The sequence below is a fragment of the Pygocentrus nattereri genome, chromosome 17, assembly GCF_015220715.1.
Source record: "Pygocentrus nattereri isolate fPygNat1 chromosome 17, fPygNat1.pri, whole genome shotgun sequence".
NCBI classification, from domain to species: Eukaryota; Metazoa; Chordata; class Actinopteri; order Characiformes; family Serrasalmidae; genus Pygocentrus; species Pygocentrus nattereri.
The window spans coordinates 19,368,010-19,391,323 of NC_051227.1; the positions used below are offsets into that span (position 1 = coordinate 19,368,010).

The 23,314-nt window shown below is 40.5% G+C and overlaps 1 protein-coding gene across 1 annotated transcript; it reads left to right on the top strand.

Moving 5' to 3' along the window:
• Window positions 1-3,078: 3,078 nt before the first annotated feature.
• On the top strand, window positions 3,079-8,057 carry LOC108441352 (G protein-activated inward rectifier potassium channel 3-like). The gene is made up of 3 exons (XM_017720841.2): window positions 3,079-3,644; window positions 4,273-5,533; window positions 7,020-8,057. Exons 1-3 carry the CDS (start codon window positions 3,471-3,473, stop codon window positions 7,352-7,354), a joined length of 1,770 nt encoding a protein of 589 aa, XP_017576330.1. The 5' UTR covers window positions 3,079-3,470; the 3' UTR covers window positions 7,355-8,057.
• The last annotated feature ends 15,257 nt before the right edge of the window (window positions 8,058-23,314 follow it).

Here is a 23,314-nt window from a genome sequence, read left to right on the forward strand (position 1 = left end):
TAGATGGGTGTTCACATACTTTGTGATGTAGTGTAGCTGTGCAAAGATGCATTCAGTTCCAGTCAGCTTAATCCAAATAAACTGGGTTAAACTTTCTACTCTCTTGTGTTTTAAAGACACATAATGCCTGTCTTCCTACGAAAGGCCACTTCTATGGCTCTTCATTTCCATTGCAGTCTGTTTAGAGTCTGGGATTACAGTAAGCTGATCATAGTTCACCATAATCGCCATGATAACATAATGACCAGCTCTTCTGTGGATGTTCAGAGGCTGATGTTGGCCTGGTGTGTCCAATGTGTGCAATACTTCAGTCATGTTAATGAGGTAGGTGTCAACAGTTTGTATATGTCTAAGCTTTGGTTGCACTACTAGGTATGGAATGAGCCAATAGTGTGGAGCTAATAACAGATTTGTTATGCAATCCATGATTAGATTTACTTGCAAGTTATGATGTTGGGTGAAGGTCTACATGGCAGTAAGAATGCTCTTATTGGGATAAGTTAAGAAAAATGCATCTAGAATCTTTTGAATTTTAGTTTTACAGGTATGGCTACTGTTTTCTTTAGTGTCATGTTAACTGATTAAGCAAACAAAAAGCCTTTAGGAAAGAATGGCTATAAGATGACACTACTAAGATAAAAGATTATGAGGAGACTTGAAGATTCATGGTGAATTTAGACTTTAGATGTTTCTCATGTGGTTAGCTTTGTGACCAGCATAGCACAAGTAATAGAGAATAAAATGAACAGCATCTTATTCTGTCCATCATGTTAGAGTTATGTTCAGATTTGCTTAAACTAAAACAGGGCTTAGGTGTTTACATGTTCTGCACAAAAACACAGAAAACCTGTTATGCTTCAGTCACATAAGGTTACAACTACTATAACCGTAACTGTTCCTTAACCTTCATTGCTGTGTACAGGTATTGTCCTTGTGTTTAGCAGCACCAAATATATTGTCACTGTCCAAAAAGAACCACGAATTTCCATTTTTATTGTTCTGTGTCATTGGAACACAGCAGCCATCCTTTACACTGTGTGAAATTTCATTATGAATGGACTACTAGAAATGCTCCAAAATCACTTGGAATGAAACCTGTTTACGTTCATTTACACTGGATGTTGATGTTTTAGCTCTCTCCTGTAAAGTTACCGCTGTGGAGATGCCTGTTTTTCTTTACACAGTGATGATATGTAATGTTTTGTGTTGGTTCAGATGGACGGAGAGTCATGTAGAGGGTAGGCAGGGGAGGAGACAGCTGAGCTTCTCGAGGAGATACTGCTGAGCCAGCGGATGAAGAGGCTTAGTGAAGGCTCTTTCTGACTGTGCAGGTTTAGCCTTCCTTACCTTAGCCCTCCCTTTTATTCCTGGGGACCAACACACACACAGGGTGAATCTCTCTGCTCCCTATGTAGTGCATTAATGGCTCCTGCAGCCAAACAGTGCATAATACTGCTAACAAAATGCCACTGGGAGTACATGTGTACAACTCCATGTGGGATATGTAATGCATTATTTGGGTCAAAATCTCATGACATAGTTCCCTTTATTGGGAGAAGGGAGCCAATGACATTCAGCCAAAGATAGACCCATAGGCCAGCAGTGCAGGAAGGCAATTGCCTGTGGTAACCAGGCTGCCTACTTATTGGATCCCTTACATCTCTACTAATGCAATTTTACACACATGATACTACACTTAATACAGTTGTACAGGAAAGTTTGGTCATTGCTTTTTTATGTTGACTTTTTACATGAAAATAAGTAAAGAAACCTCTGCAGCAAAACATTTAGAAAATAACATTCTCCTGTAAATGTTAATGCACAGTTGCTTTTGGCATGAGCAAAAGGATGGACACTCTACTGAGTCAGCTGTGACAGCTTGCAAAAAGTGTTTGTGGCTGGCTAGAACTCTTCCTGTTCCTTGCTTTTCTAACCTTGACCCACTTTTCTTTTCCTGTGATGTTTTGCAAGTACAGCATGTTAACAGCTTATCCACTGATATTCAATGATGTACCAGTCAGGTTACTGTCAGGACTCAGAGCACCCCATCCTCCTACCCCGAGTCCCAAACGATGTGGAAAAAAACGTGTTGTTTATCAATTAATTCTAAGTTTTAGTGCGAATTTATTCTGTTCTCTAATGCAAAAAAGGTAATTAAGTCAAAAAGATTAAAAGGCATTCTTGCAAAAGTTTAACGAAAGATGAAAAACCAAACTTCAGCCAATGTTTCTTTGGAAGGAGAGGAAAATTTCCCATCTTCATTTATTGTTTCAGGTGACCAGACAGCCAAAATGTGGGGATCCAACACAATATATCAGTTTTTATATGTTTTTCCAAATGTGCTCATCCCCCTCCCTGGGGTAATTTCTTCACTCCTTCTCTCTGAACATCCTAGGCTTCCCATTGGCCATCATTATATTCACTATATTAAATTTACTTTTTGACACCTATATGCTTTGTCAGACAAAGACCATTTTTTACGATCCTCCATATTTGGGCCTTCTTGACCTCAAGCTGGATACTTTCCTCATTATTTAAGAGTTACGACCCGTTCCTTCTCACTGCTTATCTATTTCCTCCTTAAAAGCTAGCTTGTTTAATGAACAGGCAGTATTTCTTATATGCAGGTGTCCGCTTATCTCTCAAGGCTTTCTAATATCGCAGCAATGCACTGACACCCTCTTGCCTGAAAGCGTTAGGCCTTCTTTTCCATACCTAAGCCTGCTAAAATGACTTTATCCTTTATTTTAATAATTTCTAAATTAATAATTGCTGCAAACCTTTTATGGACATGTTTTATCAATAATTCCCACAGTACTGAGAGGGCCCTTCCTAAAGCTTCAGCTTGTGTTTATTGAAATAATTCATTTGAATGTTTTGGACCATCATCCTTTCTGTAGAAGCCAACCTCTTTTCAGATTCAGATCCTTAACTGAGTCACATCTGCTTCCTGGATTTGTTTGTAATCAGTGGAATTCTATCTTCTCATGGAAAGTATAACAGACAAGCCAAATGTCCAAACTTTCTTCTGTGCCACAATTACTTTATTTATTAAAGTACTTGTGCATTAACATTTGCAGAAAAAAAGATTTTGGGAAACTTTAATGCATATGCTACTTTTGCTATATTTATTTCTGCTCACATCCAAAAATCAAATTAAGTAATTTGGGCAGGGGTGCCCAAACTATAGAGAAGACATGGTCAGTAAACAAGCAAATTCCACTGTCTTTTTAAGGTAGTTATGCAAATGGATACACATTTAAACAGCAACTTGCAATTGCAAAGCACCTCATAGACTTGGCTTGGAAGTCACTCACTCACATACTGTATGACACAATGTCCTTGTTAATGTATTGGATTATAACAAATAAAAGCTTTAATAAAATAAAAAGAATGGTGACAAAACTGGAATCAAACGTTCCTGTGCTCTTTTAGTAGCCTTCTTGTTATTGGTACCAGTTACCTGAACCATGTACAGTGGTGGGAGAAGGACCTCGAATGTAGAAAGCAGGAGAACATCAGCGACTATCCAGGATGGTCTGAAAGCCAAACTGGCCTCAGCTAGCAGCCCAAGCCTCAAGCCGAAATCCAGCATAATGGTCATCGCTAAACCTACTGGAGACTACCAAACACAGATCGCAAATGTGAGTACACATTCCTTTGTGGGTACGCACTTGAAGCCACCGTTCTCCAGTAAAGAAATTGACTTATATATTTATTGTATATATTATATATGATTAAAGGGTTCTTTGTCATGAAAGTGCTCTTTAGATTGATGTAAAACATGCATAAATGTGCTAGAGACAGTTCTGTATAGAACCTTTTTGAAAAGAGTTCTGTTGTTATTGTAACAATAGAAGAACCCTTTTGGGTGCTATATGGAACCATCTACAGCACACTCTCGATCAGTCTGAAGAACCCCTTCATGATACAAAGCATTCTTTGAGTGTTCACAGTTCTATATAGAACAATTTTCTTCACTAAAGAACCCTTGAAGCACCGTTTCTTTTGAGTGGGCAGCAGCAATCCATCAGCCACAGCAGACTGTCTGGGAGTTTTTGTCTGTGCTCTTGGGCAAGGCAAGAAAATGACTAATTTCCTAACAAAAGTATGGAATGACATGGCATTCAACAGATGTGGTTTGAGCGGTTTAATCATTTTATAGTTTATGTTGACAGAATTCAAGGAATCATTCTTTGTGGTTTGATCTTAATCTTGTCCAAATGTAGCTTTAAATGTTTTCATGCAGGTTTTGTTCCTTTTTTCCCCCAGGTGGACGTCCTTCTCCCCGAGGGTGATATCGTACCTGATGCGAGCAGCGTCAGCAGCCCCCTCCCAATGCCAGACATCACAGTGGGCCAGAACTCTAGGCTGCGCGCATCCATGCGCCGCCACAAGAGCACCACTGACCTGCCGTACAGCCTGCAACGCGGCTACGTGCGAGGCCAGAGGCCCAGCATCTGCACGCCCACTGCGGCCGAGCTGGCCCTGCTGAGGCGCTGCTCACTCTTTGAAGCGGCTGGTCGGCCGTGCTGTCGCCATGCCCTCAGCGTGCCAAACATGGCCAGCCCCAACACCAGCCCTTTACGCAGCACCTCGGCCACCCCCTCCCGCAGCGCGCTTTGCACCCCAGTGCAGGAGCTGGAGGGCAATGTCAAGGCGCGCAGCAAGCTGGTGGAGACGGAGAGCGCACAGACACCCACCTGCACACGTGAGGAGCGCGAGCAGCGGCGCTACGTCTCCAAAGATGGAAAGTGTCGCGTGGATTTGGCGCACATGGCAGAAAAAGAGCGCTTTCTGGCCGACATGTTCACCTCCTTTGTGGACCTCCAGTACCGCTGGTTTCTCTTCGTTTTTATGATGTGCTACGCAGTTACCTGGTTCATCTTCGCAGGGCTTTACGCACTTAACGCCTTCCTGCGCGGCGACCTCGAACTCCCTCCCAACAGCGCCAGCGACATTCCTGTAGGGCGCGAGGTGTGCTACCCCAACGTGGACGGCTTCGTTTCAGCTTTGCTCTTCTCCGTGGAGACGCAGCGCACCATCGGCTACGGTGCACGCACTGTATCCCCGAGCTGCCGCGAGGGCGTCCTCCTGGTCATGGCGCAGTGCATCGTAGGCTCCATGATCGACGCCCTCATGGTGGGCTGCATGTTTGTCAAGATCTCGCGGCCTAAGAAACGCGCCGAAACGCTCCTCTTCAGCCGGACCTGTGTGGTGGCCAACCGTGACGACCAGCTTTGCCTTATGTTCCGCCTGGGAGACCTGCGCGAGAGCCACATGGTGGACGCCAAAGTGCGCGCCAAGCTCATCAAGTCGAGGCAGACGTCAGAAGGTGAGTTCCTCCCACTCCAGCAGTCCGAGATTGACCTGGGCTACGAGTCCGGTTCTGACCGCCTGTTCCTTGTGGAGCCACAGGTCATCCAGCATACCATAGACTCCACCAGCCCATTCTGGGAGTTAGGTCCGGAGCAGCTGCGCAAGCAACAGTTTGAGATCATCGTCATCCTGGAGGGGATTGTAGAGGCCACAGGTGCGTGCAGTTAAAGTCTCTTCAAAGGGAAATTGCACCAATTTTCCAAAAAATAAAGAAATAAATAAAAGTGCATGGATAAATGGTGAAGGTATAAAGTCATCCAGAGTGGCTTGAAATGCTCAGTTATTGAGAAACTTACACAGACAGCGTTGAGTGTTGTTCACAGTGGTGGTGATCCAGACATCTGAAGAGTTTAATGCTCCCTCACAGAAAGTTAGCATGTGAAATGTTCACACTGCATGCTGCCTGATTGTTTTGCCACAGTTTCAATATAAAGTTAAAGTCACTGTTTTACCATCAGCCACATAACCTACAAAAAACCCAAAAGACGTGTAGGTTCACTGGTAGTTTTAGGTAGTAAATATTTGTGTGGTATACACTGCAACCCCTGCTTTCCATTAGAACCACTGTAAAAGCGTGGTGCCACTGTCTGTATGCTTCTCATTTCACTTAAATCTGCTCTGAATGACTTTGTTTGCATTATCAATTTAAAGTAAAATCCCCTTTAAAGGAATAGTTAGGTCAAAAGTAGGATAAAATACTAATAGGCAGTGGTGGACGAAGTACACAAACTATGTACTTGAGTTAAAGTAGAGACACCCAAGGTAAAATATTACTCCAGTAAATTTAGAAATTCCTCCCTTTAGACCTCCACTTGAGTAAAAGTACAAAAGTATTTGCCTCCAAACGTACTTAAGTATTGAAAGTAAAAGTACTAAAATATTCAGAAAAAAGTCAGTCACGACTGCATATGTGGACATATTTCTATATTGTGCTCTATTTACACAAAGTTAGGTTAGTTCATCATTTATGTTGAACAGACTGTCCCAAAATTTTACGCTGCTGCGCTGACGTTGAACCGTGTGCTGCACTGGGTCGGTATGACCAACAGGTCAAAACAAGCTCAGAACAAAGTGACCACTGTGCCCTGATTGGTGCTCTTGATTTGTGCTTCTTTTGTTTTGACGTTACATTTTTATACACACAGAAACCAAAAGGAACGACAGATTTTGCAAAATGTAGCGGAGTAAAAAGTCAGATATTAGACTTTGAAATGTAGTGGAGTGAAAGTGAAAAGTCACCCAAAATGGAAAATTTCGGTACAGATACACAAAAAAACGACTTAATTACAGTAACCAATTACATTTACTTAGTTACTGTCCACCATCGCTAATAGTACACAACAATATCTACTTGAATACTGCATAGCATATCATAAATGAATTTTAGGAAAGAAAGCCAACAGTTATTGCAAAAGAGGTGAGTGTACTGGCCGGGCTTGATAATAATGATGCTGCCTATGATAAATGGAAAATGAACAGCCACCAACTAGCATCAGCTAGTCATTCTACCTGTTTGCTCCTAGGTTCCATTCACTTCTAGCACATTAGCACACTTGATAAAGCTATTCCTTTAATGACTCTTGGCTTTCTTGAACTAATGTAAAGTCATGTGACACCTTGTTTTGTTGTCGATGTTCCAGGAATGATGTGCCAGGCAAAGACGTCTTACATTGAGACGGAGATTGAGTGGGGAGCTCGTTTCGAGCCGTGTATGACTATGGAGAAAGGTGCGTTCCGAGTGGACTTGCGGCGGTTTCACAGCACTTATCCAGTGCCTCTCCTCCCATGCAGTGCTCGAGAAGCTCAACAGCTTCAGATGATACAGGCTGGACTTGAGTTGCCTGGGTCTCTGAAAGAAAGTGGAGACTGTGTGGTTGATGAAGAAGACCAAGAAGAAGATGTCCTCCGGCCACAAGGGACCTGTGTTTTCACTATTGAGAATATTCAAGAGTTAAACGAGTCGGATTCCCATTAGCTGATTGCCCAAGGTAGTAAAGTTAAGCCTGTCTACTTCTCAGTATTATTTGATGCCGTCTGAAGTGAGGCAAATGGTTTTAATACTACACTCTTAAAAAAAGACAATTCTTCAGTGGTTCTATATCGAGCCATGAAGACTCAGAGAGCCATTTGCATGATTAATGAGTTCTTTGCATTGTGATGGAGAATGTGTTGTATATGGTTCTAAACAGAACTTGTTTGGGTTCTTTTGTTACAAGCTTGACATTGTAACAATAGAATAAACCTTGTATCTTCTGAAGATCTTGAGCTTCTCATGCACTTCAAGAACGCTTGAAGAACCACCTTTTTAATAGTGTAGTTAGACCTTCTTTGGAAAAGTGAAGGAGAAATATGAAGGTTTTGGGGTGGATGTTTCTAAGATGCATAAAACAGATGGGTCCTGCACTGTACACAGTGGCTACTTTATTAGGTACAGTATTCTGTCCAGTATGCTAATGTATCCAGTAGACTACCATATCTCCCATAATTGTAACTTATTGTTATCTACATATTTAGCACGGTTGTACTCAGCCATTGAAAAAAGTTGATCACTTGTCTTGTGCCGTGCACAGTTGTGGCACTTTTCGCTGGTCGATTTCATGTATATAGGTGTCTGTATATTTTATGAATGTATAGCTTTATTTATAAATTCATATATACAGTACTGTGCAAAAGTCAGAGAACACACACACATCTTCTAAGCCGCTTCTCCCTCAGGGTCAGGGGGATGCTGGATGCCTATCCCAGCTGTCATTGGGCCAAAGGCAGGATACACCCAGGACAGGTTGCCAGTCCATTGCAGGGCAGACAGACATACACATTCACACCTAGGGACAATTTAGCATGTTGATCACAGTTGGCCTGACTGCATGTCTTTGAATGGTGGGAGGAAATCCATGCAGACCCAGGCCCTTCTTGCTGTGAGGCGATAGTGCTACCCGACGTGTCACCGACCATCCTTCTTTTATTTAATTTCCAGTCAAAACAGCCATTAGGTATAAATAATCCATCTCTCAGGAGATATTTCTGAGTAGATTAGATTTAACATAATCTACTTGTACAAGAAAGTGGAAAGTTGAAAAATTACCCATGCAAATGCCTGGTAGACCACCAAAACTGTCCCCATCAGATAAACAGCGCTTAAAGCTTTCATCTTTGAGAGAGAGGAGGAAATAAAGCTCCACTTTTGCTTTAGATCTAACAACAAAAAAAAAATCTACAGGTTTGTCTGTCTGTCCTTCCACCCCAGCGCTTGGATTGTGAGAAGCAAAACGTACATCTAACTTCTAAGTCTGGAGGTATAGAATAATATCTCTGTAGATTCCTTTGGTAGGCTGAGAATAAGTCTCCCAAAAAGGACTGAAGCTGCAACAAATGTATGCTAAATACTGAAACATTTTTTAGATATTTAATGGCTGGGGCTTCTCTGTAATTTTCTGTTAATGATATATTTTCTACTTTTCTCCTGATGCTGAATCTGATGAACAACTTGCACTCAATGACCATTTTAGCTGGAAATGAAATTAAATTAAAATGGTGTCTTTTACATTTGTATGTCATTGTAGATGTATACAAACATTTACCAATATATGGGTACAGGTTAAGCATGTGATTTGGTGTATGAACATTTCATAAATAGATACAAGAAAAGAAACCTCTTCCTTTGGTTGCGGTATAATAAACTCAACCCACTTAAAAAGACATTTCTTCCAAGCATCGCTGACTCAAAAGTCTGTAATTGTGGAAGGCACCAAACAAATGGCCCACTCAGTTTATACTTTTCCTACATTCATAAGTCATAAATGTTTGTATAATGTCTGTATTCATAATGTTTAATGCTTTGTTTAAAAAGTCTAAAGTAGGTCACTAATGGAGGAGGCCGATGTAAGCTGTCAAGATACAAGAGAGTTATAGCCAGATAGCTGACTTCAGAGTGTAGCAGTGAAGCCTAATAGGCTGAAAAAATGTGGTACAGTTTATAGTTTGCTTAAACATTGACTGAAACCTTGTAAGAACAGTTCCCTAAGCAATATTTCAAATTATTGTTCTTTAAAAAATCTATTGAAACTACTTGGTTTTCTCCATTGGAATAAGTCAACAAACACATCTTCTAAACTCCTCCTCCTCCTGGGTCACGGGGGTGCTGGAGCGGTCATCAGGCGGAAGGCAGGATACACCGGATACACTGGACAGGTCGCCAGTCCATCACAGGGCAGACACAGACAGATATATTCACTCACACACTCACATCTTGGACTGTGGGGGAAAACCAGAGGACCTGGAGGAAACCCACGCAGACACTGGCAGAACATGCTAACCCCACACAGAAAAGACCATGGTCACCCGGCCGGGAATCAAACCCAGACCCTACTTGCTGTGAGGCAACAGTGCCACAGAAAATACAAATCTGCACATTTTAAGACATAATTGTTGTTTATTTGCTGGATTTTGCATATTGGGAAAATAAAAACAACAAAATGTGGCCTGTGCAAAAATGTCTTTCTGTTTAATTTTTCCCATTATGTTTAAATTAGCAAATAAATAGAAATTGGACGGTAGAAGTAGCAGAAAAATGGCACATGTGTTCTCTGTAGAATACGTGATCACTTATCTTCCCTTAGGAAATCTTTCGTTTCTTGGGGCTTAGATGGAAATAACATAATTACATTTAGAATCTCCAATTTCCTTATACAGCATACTTCAACCGTCATTTTTGTCTCATGGGAAGCTCTGATTAAGAAAAAAATACAGAATAGTGGCAAGAAAAAACTCCCTAAGGTTAAGAAGAGGAACCATCAGAGGAACTGAGACGTAAAAGGGAAACCCATTTCACCTTTGCAGTCTTGACACAGGATCACAAAACAAAAACACAAAGGCAGCTGTGGAAATAATGAACAAGGGAGCAAAGTGAGGCCAGTCAGCACTCTGAAGCATTGAGGTTCACCAGACGTGGTATACAGAATGGTATACATGCATCAGAGGTTATCTAAAAGAATGAGTATTAGAATTAAATCCAGGATATTAATATGAGCAGGTGAGGAACTCTAGTGTACTCTAGTGGAGTGTGGGGCAGGTGTACAAGGTATGGGACTGAATAGGTCCAGCTGGGGTCCATGTGGGGATCAACCTTCAGCCCAAAGACTCACACTCAATCAAGTAATTATTTCCTGCTAGTATTTTTCAGTCAGTATGTTAAAACGTTCATTCTTTCCCACACAAATCTGAGGCTGTGATGTTGTTTTGTATTTTGTATTGTTTTGTACAGTATTGAAACGCTGTGGAGGTCATTTTTGTGCCATTTCCTACTTTAGAAGCACAGGTGTTAAACATCTGAGGACAGTAAATGCTTCTTGATTAATGTTCCTTCAACTAAGCTGACATAAGATGATATCTGCTGCCCCCTGCTGCCCAGGCTACATTTTTACAGCACCTACTGTTGAATTTGTCTCTTTACTCTCTCCTGGCTGTAATTAATAAACATGGTCAGTAACAGCATCATAAATAATATACAGTAATATACACTGACCAGCCATAACACTCAAATCCCTGTTTCTTGTCCATTTCTATCAGCTCTTTTCACCATATATGTGCACCTTGTAGTTCTACAGTTACAGACTTCTCTGATACTTTGATAGCCCCCTTTTGCCCTGTTCAGTGGTCAGGACCTCCACAGGACCACTATACAACAGGTATAATTTGGGTAGTGGATCATTCTCAGCATTGCAGTATCATTGATGTGGTGGTGGTGTGTCAGTGTGTGTTGCACTGGTCTGAGTGGATCAGACACAGCAGTGCTACTGGAGTTTTTAAACACCTCAGTATCACTGCTGGACTGAGAATAGCCCACCAACCAAAAATATCCAGCCAACAGTGTCCTGAGTTCACATCTACAAGGCGGACTGACTGGGTAGGAGTGTCTAACAGAGTGGACAGTGAGTGGATACAGTGTTTAAAAACTCCAGCAGCACTGCTGTGTCTGAGCCACTCGTACCAGCACAACACACACTAACACACCACCACCATATTAGTGTTACTACAGCGCTGAGAATGATCCACCACCCAAATAGTACCTGCTCTGTGAGGGTCCTGTTGGGGTCCTGATCATTGAGGCAGAGAAACAGATGGACTACTGTCTGAAATTAAGGTACTACAAAGTGCTCTTATATGGTAAGTGGAGCTGATAAAAAAGGACAATGAGTGTAGAAACAAGGTGGTTTTAATATTCAAAAATCTACAATCAGGTTCATAAATATTTGGATGCTGGCAAAGTTATTTTTATTTTAGCTGTCTATCATGGCATATTGGAGCTGAAATTAAGTAAGTGATACTTTTTTGATCCCACAACCGGGGAAATTCCACCTCCGCATTTAACCCATCCGTGAAGTGAAACACCACATACACACTAGTGAACACACACACTAGGGGGCAGTGAGCACACTTGGCCAGAGCGGTGGGCAACCCTATCCACGGCACCCAGGGAGCAGTTGGGGGTTAGGTGTCTTGCTCAAGGACACCTCAGTCATGGACTGTCGGCCCTGGGGATCAAACCGGCAACCTTCCGGTCACAGGGCCAGATCCCTAACCTCCAGCCCACGACTGCCCCCAATTAGTCAAACTATTAATGAATATAAGCTCAAAGTGCAGACTTTCAGCTGTAATTTGAGGGCATTTACATCCTAATCAGGGAAACAGTGTAGAAATGAGAACTATTTGCATACAAACACACAGGATTTGCAACCAGGTGTTAAAAATGAATGAACTTTCAAACCCCTAAAAATGGGCCAGCTATGTATGACACTGGTTGTAATTCCTACACCATTCACCTGATCTGGAGGCAAATACTCTCATTCTAACCCCTCACAGGTCACACTGGTCAGCCCAAACCTTTAATGCACACTACTATAACCTTAGAATACCTTAGTGAGTTTGAATTGAAGTCCCTGTAGTTACTGTATAATACGCTTGTATTATATTAATTATTAATTATTATATGTATAATAATTGTATGTATTAAGCCTGGGATTTTCAAGGGTTAAAGCTGAAAGTCAACTCTAAAACATTGTGGTACACAGCTAAAATAACAATAATTTTGTGAATGTCCACATATTTATGGACCGGATTGTATTTTGATTAAGTAGAAGGCATGTGTTTATATCATACAAATGCCAGTATGAATTGAATATAGTAGCAGATCGGCTGTTATTCACTTGTATACAACAAGAAAATGCTTTACCACACAGAGAAGAGAGGAACACAGATACTGAAACTGGTGTGTTTAATTTGAATGAAGCTGTGATGGTGCAGAAACAGACTCAAATAGGTATTTAACACACCATATGTTCCACTGTATAGCCTTTTTACTGTAGAGACATTAATATTTGCATAATTGCTAAATTAGTATTTGACCAAAGCCCCCAGGGTAAAAAGAAGAGGATGAGGAATGAGTAAAAGAAGAAGAATTACTAGCTAAGTGATAGACTGAATAGGTCTACGCCACAGTGGTGGTCCACTTAAACATACTATACTGCCTACTAATACAATTATTCCCTGCCTAGTACACTATGTACAATTTCTTCAGAATTAAGAAATCTTAACCTTCTCTATGAATAAGTAAGTAAGTGATACTTTTCTGATCCCGCAAACGGGGAAATTCCACCTCCGCATTTAACCCATCCGTGAAGTGAAACACCACATACACACCAGTGAACAGACACACTAGGGGGCAGTGAGCACACTTCCCCGGGTCGATGGGCAGCCCTATTCATGGCGCCTGGGGAGCAGTTGGGGGTTAGGTGTCTTGCTCAAGGTCACTTCAGTCATGGACTGTCGGCCCGGGGGATCGAACCGGCAACCTTCTGGTCACAGGGCCGGATCCCTAAACTCCAGCCCACGACTGCCCTAGACACTTAGAATAAGACACTTAGACTGCTTAATACTGGTCTTAATGTCATTTGCTGTCGAGGACAGAGAAACGCACACTGTCTTTAAATCAGGGTGGAAAGATTTCCTTATTGTAGACTATTGAAATATCTGTATGTGAAGTCAGAATCAATGAATACTTTAAGCTACAGCTGAATCTCAGAGCAACACAGAACACTGGTCTAAGCTGGTCTATGTTGGTCAGTGCTGGTATATGCTGAGCATTCATAGCTTGCATAGAATCAAGATATCTACTATATTGCCTCCAAGATGTGAAGACAGGTGCATTAAAAAATTTTGATATTTACCTTAAAATTCCTGATCCTATTGTGCACTCCTATTGAGTTGATGGAGCTTTACCACTAGATGGAGTCAAAGCCCATTCAATGACCACCCGTAGTGCACTTCTCCCTGACCTCAGTGGAGCAGGCGCTTATGAGTAGATTGAACCCACCAGAGCTGTCAGAACACAAACTCAAATGGAAGGAATGAGACCTTTTTGTACAAAGGCCTCACAAGTGTGCTTAAATTTGAACAGTGACATAGAAATAGAGCACAATCTTGAATGTGTTCTTCAGTTTACTTCTCACTACTTTTCAGTTTTAAAACTGAAAACTTTCTAAACCTTTCCATTGTTTCAGACAATGCAGCTCTGTGCTGGGGTCATAAGGTTCACTAACAAAAAACAAAAAGGCTTATAGTGACAAGCTAGCCCTGTGCAAACTGCACATCTAAGTCACCCCACAAATCTTGTTGAGTTGTTAAGTAATGGAGTGAAATGAGTTTCTCTGAGTTTTTGCTGCTTTGCTGCTGTTTTATTTTTGACGATATATGAGAGGGGAAAGTGGGGTCAGCTGTCACAGGGGTAAGTTGTCATGCTGTTCATACCTCCAACACCTCAGGCCCTAAATAAAAAATAATAATAATAGCTGTTTTTGTGACTTTCCATTCACATGCGGTTAAAGTCATTTTCACCTTTCATTTAATAATACACTCACCGGCTACTTTATTAGGTGCTTGTACAGTTGCAGGTTCAGTTGCTTGTTAACACAAATAGCTAATCAGCCAATCACATGGCCACAACTCAATGCATTTAGGCATGTAGAGGTGGTCAAGACAACTTGCTGAAGTGCAGACTGAGCATCAGAATGGGGAAGAAAGGGGATTTAAATGACTTTGAACGTGGCGTGGTTGTTGGTGCCAGACGGGCTGGTCTGAGTATTTCAGAAACTGCTGATCTGCTGGGATTTTCATGCACAACCATCTCTAGGGTTTACAGAGAACGGTCAGAAAAAGAGGAAATATCCAGTGAGCTGCAGTTGTGTGGATGAAAATGCATTGTTGATATGAGAGGTCAGAGGAGAATGGGCAGACTGGTTCCAGATGATAGAAAATCAACAGTAACTCAAATAACCAACCAAGATCTCTGAGGAATGTTTCCAACACCTTGTTGAAAGCATAACACGATGAATTAAAGCAGCTCTGAAGACAAAAGGGGGTCCAACCTTTTACTAGCAAGGTGTACCTAATAAAGTGACCGGTGAGTGTATGTATAAATGTAAACATATTTTTATGAGTAGGGGAGAAAATGTCTTCAGATCACTTTGGAGGAAGGTGTCACATGTGACAACTTGCCTAAGTATAGACTGATTTGCAGAAATTGCTTTGAAAAACATTGTGACATTGATTACTCAGTTACTGGTTTCATCATAGCACTATTAAATGTTATGCTCCTTTTTTTATATACAGTGGGATCCAAAAGTCTGAGAATGAAAATACTTTCACTTTTAATATACAAAGTTTAATAGAAAGTTTTTCATTACCAGTTGTATTATCATCTTAACAAGTTGAGTGAAAATTGGGAGTCTTTGTTATATTTACATGAATTTCAGCATTTCTCATTTGAAATTCGGTGTGTTCCTTTTTTTGCTGTATTGACAGCATGCGCTCCAGTTGGCATGGACACAAGTGGATCAGGCACTTATGAGTAGATTGAAACCACCAGAGCTGTCAGAAAACAAACTCAAATGGAAGGAATGAGACCTTTTTGTACAAAGGCCTCACAAATGTGCTTAAACTTGAGCAGTGATGTAGAAATAGAGCACAATCTCAAATGTCTATTTCAGTTTACTTCTCACTACCTTTCAGTTTTAAAATTGAAAACATTCTAAACCTTTCCATTGTTTATTTACAGGTTTACATGAAAACAATCCCAGATTTTCAGTGTGCTTTTAAACCTGTACTTATATAGTACCTTCCATATATATATAGAAATGCAGCTCAACTGAGAAAATAGAAATATTACGAAAAAAAGACAAAAGATGTAGGAATTTAAAAATTCTAAAAGTAAAAATAAAAAAATACATCACAGACTAATAAAATGGATGATTTAATTAATGACTAAATAAATACAATACAATAAAATAAAAAAAAAAAACAACAACAATAGGACAAATAATACAACATAAAACTAGAGAAAAGCTAAGGTAAAAAGGTTTAAGCTGCTTTTTAAAACTGCCAACTAAGGATGCTTGTCATACGCCTCATGGGAGGGAATTTCACAGTTTGAGAGCATATACACTAAATGCCACCTCACCACTTCTTTTATGTTTTGTTCTATAAACAGAGTAATCCTGTGTTTGATGATCCTTTTGAAGCACATTCAGCTAAAGAGACGTACATGTAGGCAAGTGCTAACCCATTAATCTCCTTAAAAACAAGGAAAAGAGAATTAAAATGAAGTCTGTATTGAACAGGCAGCCAATGAAATGCCGCTACCCCGGGGGAACATGTTTTATCTTTCACATTCAGGTGAGAATTCAAGCTGTTATTTTTCAGCACTCTTCTTAGGTATACTACAGTAATCCAGTCAAGGATTACAGTCTCCACTTTGTGTGGAGTAGATGTAGTTAGAAGAATTTCAGTTGAATCTTTGTTAATTAGAAAACAAAAAACTGGTGTTTATCCAGGGCAGCAGTGTGGTGCCTCACAGCACTGGGTCCGATTCAATGGCTGGATGACCACCGTTCTCTCTGTGTGAAGTTTGCATGTCCTCTCTGTGTCTGCTTGTGTTTCTTCCCACAGCCCAAATACATACAGTCAGACAAATTGGAGATACTAAATTGCCCCCAGGTGTGAATGAATGTACAAATACAGTCTGCGTATCTGCGCTGCGATGGACTGATGGTCCGTCCAGGGTGTTTCCTGCCTTCTAGCCAAAGAGTGCTGGGATATTCTCCAGTACCCCCCATGAACAGGAGGATAGGAGGCTTAGAAGATGTATGAATTAATGTTGTTCATCAACTTTATCATGCTTCATTAACTAGCCAATCATCAGCACTTACGGCATCAGGTGCGAGAGATGTAAAGCTGTATTGTCAGTGTAGTGTTATGACTCTATCTAGGTTGAGCCACATACTTACACCCTCAACCAGTGTTTTATCATTTTAGGTTGAAGTAGTCTCAACAGATTAAAGTCTTTAGAAAAGGGGACTAAATGGAACAGCAGGGGAGGAAAAGGGAAAATAACAAGCAGAACAAAACTAAATTTAGTTTTAGAGGAAACTGTCTTACCTACTGAACTTCTAACTAAGGCAAACCAGAAGAAAACAAAGGCAAACAAAAATAACTCCCCAATAAGGGAGACTATGCAAGAGTTACATCTTGCGACTAAGAAGGAGAAGCGGCTTAGAAGAAGTATGTGTGTGTGTGTGTGTGTGTGTGTGTGTGTGTGAGTTACATCTCTGAGCAGCAACACTAGCTGTCAGAAGCAAGGCCCCGCAACTTCCTCATGGACATGTCCCTTTTGAAGGTGGCTTCCCCTGGTGATGACCTAGTGTATCTTCCCTCTGACAGTTCTGCAAATTACCATGGGAGAAGACAGACACACTACACAGAAAACAGAGCACATTATGATGCATAGGGTTGTTCCCTGACTCCATGTTTACTGATGATATGGAGAAGTGGCTGCATATATAAGGAAAAGTAAGAGGATAGACCCCTGTGGTACGACACAACAAATGTCTTGCTTTCCTCATACAAATTCAGCAAGGATATCGAAGTACTGTCTATGAGTCAAATATGTATAAGACCACTCAAGTACATTTCCATAGTCCAACCCAGTTTTCAGGTCTGTCTAACAGTCTACATTGACCAACAGTATCCAATGCAGCAGTATAGTCTATTTAATGAGAAGGGTCTAACTGAAAAGCTACTCTCAGACCCAGCCTGTCAGACCCTCGCTCTCAGCTTCGGATACGATGTTATCAAGATTCTAAGTACTTTATCTTTCATTAAATTGTGTGCACGGAAAGTAGTATGTAACGCTTTGAAGAACCCAAGTACTACGGCCAACTCTCAAATTGCTCCCTACTCCCTACGTAGTGTATCACACAGACCAGGAAACTGTGGCTTCCGTGCACACATAGAGCTCTAGATGTGAGATAGGGAGTCATGCAGGCAATGGGTAAATATGAAGGGGTTTCTATTTGGCATATCGGCATTATGGAGCAATTTGAGGTTCAGCCGAATTTAATCATGAAATAAAACACTGGGGTGTGGTCTTGGCTGGAAGATGGAGTTGGGCAGAGTAAATAAGGGGCAAATCAGTAATGATTGAACCCTTTCTGGCACACATACAGAATTTCTTTCAAAATACTGGATTTTTTTGATAACAACAAGTTACAAACCATTAGACTAAAATAGATTTTCGGTGAGATTTTGTTCGGGGTGATTGACATTTTTCATTTAATGCTCAGCTTGCTCTCATCTTTCATTGTTTTGTTTCAATTTTTGTGACAAAGATAAAATCAGTTCTTTGGCTGATGTACAGCCCAATATTACTCTCTGTGCACATCCATTTTGTGCAATGCAAATCTTTCTTAGTGCTGCACTCGGCACATCGTTTTGATGTGCTTTACACTGGTAGATGAGCAGCTTCAGATTTGTGCTTCTCCTTTGATATGTATGGTTTGTAGTGACGGAACTGGGCTCTTCTGTCTTTATTAGAATGATTTGAATTAGTCTTGGCCTTCACTAAAGCTGTTACCACAGAGCAGTAGAGCAGTAAACACTAATGCAAATTGAGAAATGAGAAACAGTGACCACTGTGCCTCAAAGGGTTAAACTTGTGCATGTTTAAAGAGTACTTAATGAATAGCAGCCTGCAGTTCCAAAATATACTTTGGAACTCAAAGGACCAAAATCCTACCATAAATGCAGTTTCTCTGCAAAAAATGGCTTCTCTCATCTAATAAGTAATGTAATGAAGTCCTTGCTAAAAAAACAGCACACACCAGTATGCATTTCATTACATGCTGGTCTAAGCTGCTCAGTGCCAGTATGCGCTGATCCGGTGCATGTCTAACTGGTCACCCCAGGATTTTCAAGCTGGTTGACCAGCATACCAGCATCAAAACACAACATATGCTGGTTTTGCTGGTGATTAGCAATGCTGGTTCATGCTGTTTTTCTAGGGGGCCAAGTACCCAGTATGTGCAGAGTGTACAGCTGATAGCTGCTGGATCCGAGATGGAGCTCTCACTCTTAGTGTTTTTTTTATGTGTGCATCGTTCACTCTCATCATGAAAGCAGAAGCACCACAGGGCTGTGTCTTCAGTCCAGCCCTTTCTCTATACTCTATTCACACATGATTGCACCCATCCATTCCTCTAACACTACAATGAAGTTCGCAGACAACTGCATAGTGGGAATGATTTCAGGAAATTACGAGACGCACTACTAACAGAAGGTTCAACATCAGGTTGAGTGGTGTTCACACAGTAACCTGGACCTGAACACCACTAAAATAAAGGAGATTGTTGTTTCCTTCCACATAAATGGTGAGGAGGTAGAGAGGGTTGACGACATCAATTCCTGGCACTCTGCATCACAGGGGATCTGACGTGGGCCCTTAACACCTCCCACCTGGTGGAGAAAACCTGGTAGAGAAAGCAGAGGCTCTTCTTCTTGAGAAAGCTTTAAAAAACAAAACTCCCCTCTCTGCTTTTAGAGAATTCCTACAGGAGCACAATAGAGAGCATTCTCTGTTATTGCGTCACAGTGTGGTACACCAGAGCTGTACTGTGGAGAACCCACCTGCATAAGAGGGCTAGCATCATTATCAAGGACTCACCATGACCACCCAGATCACAGATTGCTTGCCCCCCTTCCATTAGGCAAAACATGAAGGACCATCAGGACACGCACTAACAGACTGAGGAAAAGTTTTTTTTCTAAAGCTGTAGGCTCCATCATCCTGCATACAAGCTCTATTTTTAATTTCTCCAAACAGATTTTAAATACACACAGCCTTATACTTCAGAAAATAAACTAAGACAAATATTAGAAACTCAAGAGAGAAAAAAAATGACTAGGCCTAATATAAAATGATTTTATATAAAATGTTGCTGACACTGTTAGATTCAAATTATTAACTAAACATATTTACAAAGAAAAAAAAGTACATTGGACTGTGAGTGGAAAGTGAATGTACTTTTGTATAATATACTGCTTAAACACTGGCGGACCATCAGAAAACACTGAGCAAAATGTTAGTGGACCGCCAGTTTTCCCATTAATGTGTCAACAGTGTCCTGCTGTCCTCTCGCTATTAGGGGAAATACCTATTTATTCCTGTATACACTGCACTGTTTGCACTATCCAGATTCACTGCATACATATAGCCCTATAAATGTTTCAGTTCTCTTTTTTTCCCCTGCTGGTTTCTCTGAGAGCTACCAAACAAAGTTTTGTTGTATAACCACAATGACATAGTCTCATCTGTATGCTAGTTTACAATGTGCTAGTATTCAGTGTGCTAGTGTGCTGTATGCTAGTTTACATGAGCTAGAATTCATGCTATTTTGCTGTATGCTTGTGCACAGTGTGCTATATTGTTCTGTACACTACTCTAATGTGCCGTATGCTTGTGCACAGTGTGCTATATTGTTCTGTATACTATTCTAATGTGCTGTATGCTTGTGCACAGTGTGCTATATTGTTCTGTATACTATTCTAATGTGCTGTATGTTTGTGCACAGTGTGCTATATTGTTCTGTATACTATTCTAATGTGCTGTATGCTTGTGCACAGTGTGCTATATTGTTCTGTATACTATTCAAATGTGCTGTATGTTTGTGCACAGTGTGCTATATTGTTCTGTATACTATTCTAATGTGCTGTATGCTTGTACACAGTGTGCTATATTGTTCTGTATACTATTCTAATGTGCTGTATGCTTGTGCACAGTGTGCTATATTGTTCTGTATACTATTCTAATGTGCCGTATGCTTGTGCACAGTGTGCTATATTGTTCTGTATACTATTCTAATGTGCCGTATGCTTGTGCACAGTGTGCTATATTGTTCTGTATACTACTCTAATGTGCTGTATGCTTGTGCACAGTGTGCTATATTGTTCTGTATACTACTCTAATGTGCTGTATGTTTGTGCACAGTGTGCTATATTGTTCTGTATACTATTCTAATGTGCTGTATGTTTGTGCACAGTGTGCTATATTGTTCTGTATACTATTCTAATGTGCTGTATGCTTGTACACAGTGTGCTATATTGTTCTGTATACTATTCTAATGTGCTGTATGCTTGTGCACAGTGTGCTATATTGTTCTGTACACTATTCAAATGTGCTGTATGCTTGTGCAGTGTGCTATATTGTTCTGTATACTATTCTAATGTGCTGTATGCTTGTGCACAGTGTGCTATATTGTTCTGTACACTACTCTAATGTGCTGTATGCTTGTGCACAGTGTGCTATATTGTTCTGTATACTATTCTAATGTGCTGTATGCTTGTGCACAGTGTGCTATATTGTTCTGTATACTATTCAAATGTGCTGTATGCTTGTGAAGTGTGCTATATTGTTCTGTATACTATTCTAATGTGCTGTATGTTTGTGCACAGTGTGCTATATTGTTCTGTATACTATTCTAATGTGCTGTATGTTTGTGCACAGTGTGCTATATTGTTCTGTATACTACTCTAATGTGCTGTATGCTTGTGCACAGTGTGCTATATTGTTCTGTATACTATTCTAATGTGCTGTATGCTTGTGCACAGTGTGCTATATTGTTCTGTATACTATTCAAATGTGCCGTATGCTTGTGCAGTGTGCTATATTGTTCTGTATACTACTCTAATGTGCTGTATGCTTGTGCACAGTGTGCTATATTGTTCTGTATACTACTCTAATGTGCTGTATGCTTGTGCACAGTGTGCTATATTGTTCTGTATACTATTCTAATGTGCTGTATGTTTGTGCACAGTGTGCTATATTGTTCTGTATACTATTCTAATGTGCTGTATGTTTGTGCACAGTGTGCTATATTGTTCTGTATACTACTCTAATGTGCCGTATGCTTGTGCACAGTGTGCTATATTGTTCTGTATACTACTCTAATGTGCCGTATGCTTGTGCACAGTGTGCTATATTGTTCTGTATACTATTCTAATGTGCTGTATGTTTGTGCACAGTGTGCTCTATTGTTCTGTATACTATTCTAATGTGCTGTATGCTTGTGCACAGTGTGCTATATTGTTCTGTATACTATTCAAATGTGCCGTATGCTTGTGCACAGTGTGCTATATTGTTCTGTATACTATTCAAATGTGCTGTATGCTTGTGCACAGTGTGCTATATTGTTCTGTATACTATTCAAATGTGCTGTATGCTTGTGCAGTGTGCTATATTGTTCTGTATACTATTCTAATGTGCTGTATGCTTGTGCACAGTGTGCTATATTGTTCTGTACACTACTCTAATGTGCTGTATGCTTGTGCACAGTGTGCTATATTGTTCTGTATACTATTCTAATGTGCTGTATGCTTGTGCACAGTGTGCTATATTGTTCTGTATACTACTCTAATGTGCTGTATGCTTGTGCACAGTGTGCTATATTGTTCTGTATACTATTCTAATGTGCTGTATGCTTGTGCACAGTGTGCTATATTGTTCTGTATACTATTCTAATGTGCTGTATGCTTGTGCACAGTGTGCTATATTGTTCTGTATACTATTCTAATGTGCTGTATGCTTGTGCACAGTGTGCTATATTGTTCTGTATACTATTCAAATGTGCCGTATGCTTGTGCACAGTGTGCTATATTGTTCTGTATACTATTCAAATGTGCCGTATGCTTGTGCAGTGTGCTATATTTTTCTGTATACTACTCTAATGTGCTGTATGCTTGTGCACAGTGTGCTATATTGTTCTGTATACTACTCTAATGTGCTGTATGCTTGTGCACAGTGTGCTATATTGTTCTGTATACTATTCTAATGTGCTGTATGCTTGTGCACAGTGTGCTATATTGTTCTGTATACTATTCTAATGTGCTGTATGTTTGTGCACAGTGTGCTATATTGTTCTGTATACTACTCTAATGTGCCGTATGCTTGTGCACAGTGTGCTATATTGTTCTGTATACTACTCTAATGTGCCGTATGCTTGTGCACAGTGTGCTATATTGTTCTGTATACTATTCTAATGTGCCGTATGCTTGTGCACAGTGTGCTATATTGTTCTGTATACTATTCTAATGTGCTGTATGCTTGTACACAGTGTGCTATATTGTTCTGTATACTATTCTAATGTGCTGTATGCTTGTGCACAGTGTGCTATATTGTTCTGTATACTACTCTAATGTGCTGTATGCTTGTGCACAGTGTGCTATATTGTTCTGTATACTATTCTAATGTGCTGTATGTTTGTGCACAGTGTGCTCTATTGTTCTGTATACCATTCTAATGTGCTGTATGTTTGTGCACAGTGTGCTATATTGTTCTGTATACTACTCTAATGTGCCGTATGCTTGTGCACAGTGTGCTATATTGTTCTGTATACTACTCTAATGTGCCGTATGCTTGTGCACAGTGTGCTATATTGTTCTGTATACTATTCTAATGTGCTGTATGTTTGTGCACAGTGTGCTATATTGTTCTGTATACTATTCTAATGTGCTGTATGCTTGTGCACAGTGTGCTATATTGTTCTGTATACTA